We start from the raw sequence: 4,055 nt of genomic DNA, 5'->3' as shown, positions 1-4,055 counted from the left end.
AGGGAATGTCTAACCTGCAGACCCCTGCTGTTGTGTGGTCCCTGCCTAGCTTGCCTTCCGAGTGACAATGGCACGTCCCCAGGGGCCATTGGGAAAAATCACTCATAAGGATCCGTGATCCATTGTGACATGTCCAGATGATATTTGAATTTGACTTTTTTTTTTTTTTTCTTTTTGGAGACACAGCCTCTCTTTGTCACCCACGCTGGAGTGCAGTGGCACAATCTCAGCTCACTGTAACCTTCACTTCCTGGGTTCAAGCGATTCTTCTGCCTCAACCTCCTGAGTAGCTGGGACTGCAGGCATGCACCACCATGTCTGTCTAATTTTTGTATTTTCAGTAGAGATGGGGTTTCACCATGTTGGCCAGGCTGGTCTTGAACTCTTGGCCTCAAGTGATCTGCCTGCCTCAGCCACCCAAAGTGCTGGGATTACAGGCATGAGCCACTGCATCTGGCCTCAAATTTGATTTTAAAACCTCTTTCCCTATTTGATAATTTAGGTTTCTATTATTATGCAACCAGTGGCTACTCTATCATGATATATTGCTTCAATCACACTTGGTAACAAGCTATTAAATGAAGTAGGTTGAGATTTTTTTTCTTAGAGTATTATTATTATTATTATTATTATTGAGACAGGGTCTCACTCTGTTGCCCAGACTGAAGTACAGTGGTGCAATCTCAGCTCACTGCAACCTCTACCCGCCGGGCTTAAGCAATTCTCCTGCCTCAGCCTCCCAAGTAGGTGGGACTACAGGCACACGCCACCATGCCCGGCCAATTTTTTGATTATTAGTAGAAATGGGGTCTTGTGATGTTGCTCTCCAAATCCTGGGCTCAAGGGATTCTCCCACTGTGGTCTCCCAAAGTGCTGGGATTACAGGCGTGAGCCACCGTGCCAAGCCAGCATTTCTTGTTTGATAGACTGAGCGTAAGTTTCTCAAGGATCAGCTGGTTCTTCTAGTTTGTATGAGCAAAGATATGCTGCTCTGTCTGGATCAAGATCTCTTGCTGTCTCCATGCTCAGCCCCGCCGGCTCTCTCCTGGAGACACAGGCATCTGCGAGATTTCAGGAGGCTCCGCAGGCTCTGCAGGGCCTCGGGCAGCCCCTCCCCAGTGAGGGCACTGCAGCCCCGGAGCTCCCAACAGCGGTCCTGGAATCTCTCTAGACTCAGCCTGTTTCTGATCTTAAGCAGCGGAAGTGCATCAGGTGCCTCCTGCTTGTTGGCCAGCACCAAGAAGGGGACGCCAGCCATGTTGGGGTCACTCAGGACTTCCGTGAGCTCAGCCGCTGACTCGGGTAAACGGGCTTCATCTGTGCTGTCCAGGACATACACGAGGGTATCTGTGCCTTCCAGATAGTCCTTCCAGCTGGCTCTGAGCGGGGCCTGCCCCCCAACATCCCAGAGAGTCAGTGACACGTGCCCAGGAGCTTCCAGAGGCTCCACGTTGAAACCAACAGTGGGCAGGGTCTCCACCAGCTGGTGGCCCTTCAGCTTGTAAAGGAGCGTGGTCTTGCCCGCCGAGTCCAGGCCCATCATCACCACCTGGGCTTCTGCCTTGTGACCTCTGGAATTCACAGAACCCATAGTGACCACTGCTGAATCCTAGGGGAGAAAGGCCAGGGGCAACATCAGTTACTGTCTTCTGAAGGAAGACAAATCCATCCTGGTACCGTGGCTCACACCTGTAATCCCAGCACTGTGGGAGGCCAAAGCAGGAGGATCACTTGAGCCCAGGAGTTTGAGACTAGCCGAGGCAGCAAAGCAAGAACCCGCCTTCTCTACAAAAATTGAAATTAAAAATGGAGCACAAATCTGTGCAGGCAAACAACAGAAGAGCTTTTCCAAAATAGGAAAAGTCTTTACAGGGTCAGATTTTAAACAGACGCCTGGGCATCGAAGGAAGTGAGGGTGTGTGAGTCACAATCAGCTAACCTGTCTCTGGGTCAGATAAGAGTGGTCCCTGGGCAGAGAAGATCAGGAGCCTCCTGGAAGACATGGAATGTTGACTCACATTCCTGAGGAGTTAAAACAAAGAGGCAAAATGAAGTTCCAGTCGGACAGACCTGATTCAGTAGAAATTACAGGACGATGTCATCAATTCTTGCTGGTCTGTGGCTTCTAACCTGTTCTCCTCCTATAAGCCTAAATGCTGAAATGGAAGCTAAGTTGGGTTCCATGCTCAGAGTGAGGAGGACGGTTCAGCTCACAGTGACCTCTCTTTAGAGCTTCCCAAGGACCAGTACTATGTCTTGGAAACACAGTGAGGTGTCACTTAATGACAGGGACACATTCTGAGAAATGCTTCATTAGGCAATTTCATCGTTTTACAAAATCATAGATTGTAATGACACAAACGTGGATGGCCTAGTCTACTCCACGCCTAGGCTATATGGTATGGCCCGTAGCACTGTGTTACAATAGCCTACAGTACCCATTACAGGAATGCTGTACCAGGTACATTACCAGGTACACCGGTACAGCATTCCTGTAATGGGTACTGTAGGCTATTGTAACGCAGTGCTAAGTATTCCTGTATCTAAATATAGAAAAGGTAGTGGTTGTGCCACGACGCTAAGCTGAAAAATTCTTATTTATAAGAATTATAATCTTATGGGACCACCGTTGTACACATGGTCTGTCGTCGACTGAAATGTCTTCATGCAGTGCCTGACTGGGGCTATTTATAAATACTGCTTACTGGGGGCAAATTTATGAGTCAGAGCAAAGTAGTTTCCTCCACTGTCTTACCAAGGTCAATGACTTCTACAACGTACCACATGTGCTTTATTGTTTGTTTTTGTTTTTTTTTTTTGAGACAGGGTCTCACTCCGTCGCCCAGGCTGGATTGCAGTGGCATGATCACAGTTCACTGCAGCCTCGACTTCCCAGGCTCAAACCATCCTCCCACCTCAGCCTCCCCAGTAGCTGGGACTATAGGCATACGCCATCACACATTTGTGTTGTTGTTATTGTTTTGAGACAGGGTCTCACTCTGTCACCCACACTGGGGTGCAGTGGCGCAATCATGGCTCATCACAACCTCTGCCTCCCCGCAACCTCTGCCTCCTAGGTTTGAGGGATTCTCCTGCCTCAGCCTCCCGAGTACCTGGGATTACAGCTACTACTACCACCCGGCTAATTTTTGTATTTATATTAGAGATGAGGTTTCACCATGTTGGCCAGGCTGGTATTGAACTCCTGACCTCAAATTATCCACCCACCTCGGCCTCCCAAAGTCCTGGGATTACCCGTGTGAGCCACCGCGCCTGGTCACATATGTTTTTAAAGAATCCCAAATTTTAAGACATATGACCTGTTCCCAACTTAGGCGATGCCTGGGTGGAACAGAGAAGTGACATCTCAACTTCCGGGGTGGGGGTGGGGAGATATCAGCTGCCCCTGGAGGAGTAGAAAAGTAAAAAGTTAAAATTACCTCTGCGATACTATTAGACTGCGGCTGTGAGATCCTCTGTGGCTCTCCTCCCCTATGGAGTTGCTTTCTGCTGGCCGGGCATGTCCCAAGAGCGACATGGGAAGGAAGCAGAGCAGCCGTTGCTGCTTCTCCTTTTTCTGCTTCCTTTTCCCAGGTGGCTTCGGGGCGGGGCTGGTGTCGCGGCCCCTCCCTCAGCCCTAGGGCGCCTCAGAGCAGTCAAACTGCTGGGCTCGCCGCAGAGAGGTCCCCAGCTCTACAGGTCCTGGCAGAGCAAGGCCCAGTGACAGATCCATTTTCTAGCAACTCAAGACTTCGTGCCTGAAGGAGGGAGCACGAGCTCAGAGCTGTGTCCAGGCGCAGCCGCCTTCTCTCTTCCCTCAGAATCCTCTGAGCTCCTCGCGGAGAATTCTGACCTCTTCCTTTCAGCGCTTGCCTCGAGGTTTTTCTGGTGCCTAGAGATTCTCTGATTTGCTTGGAATCACACATGGTTTGTTGTTGTTGTTGTTGTTGTTATTTTGTTTTCTATTCGAGACAGAGTCTTGTTTTGTCGCCCAGGCTGGACGGCAGCCTCCGTTTCCAGGGCTCAAGCGATCCTCCCTCCTCAGCCTCCTAAGC

At 50.0% G+C, this 4,055-nt stretch overlaps 1 protein-coding gene across 2 annotated transcripts; it reads right to left on the bottom strand.

The window, feature by feature from the left end:
* Window positions 1–326: 326 nt before the first annotated feature.
* ARL11 (ARF like GTPase 11) lies at window positions 327–3,592 on the bottom strand. 2 transcript variants are annotated; one of them, XM_005585865.5, is made up of 3 exons: window positions 3,441–3,592; window positions 1,940–2,022; window positions 327–1,609 (listed from the first exon to the last, which is right to left on the bottom strand). In XM_005585865.5, exon 3 carries the CDS (start codon window positions 1,589–1,591, stop codon window positions 1,001–1,003), a length of 591 nt encoding a protein of 196 aa, XP_005585922.1. In that variant the 5' UTR covers window positions 1,592–1,609; window positions 1,940–2,022; window positions 3,441–3,592; the 3' UTR covers window positions 327–1,000. The 2 variants fall into 2 exon arrangements, with proteins under 2 accessions (XP_005585922.1, XP_005585921.1); XM_005585864.5 differs by lacking the exon at window positions 1,940–2,022.
* Between the last annotated feature and the right edge of the window lie 463 nt (window positions 3,593–4,055).

This window comes from Macaca fascicularis, chromosome 17 (assembly GCF_037993035.2).
Source record: "Macaca fascicularis isolate 582-1 chromosome 17, T2T-MFA8v1.1".
Taxonomy (NCBI): Eukaryota; Metazoa; Chordata; class Mammalia; order Primates; family Cercopithecidae; genus Macaca; species Macaca fascicularis.
The sequence above is the reverse complement of the archived record's forward strand: the minus strand, read 5'-3'. Positions and strand labels throughout refer to the sequence as shown.

What these genes read in the sequence shown, in the direction of transcription:
- ARL11 (XM_005585865.5), bottom strand. Translation starts at nt 1,591, where the DNA reads ATGGGTTCTGTGAATTCCAGAGGTCACAAGGCAGAAGCCCAGGTGGTG.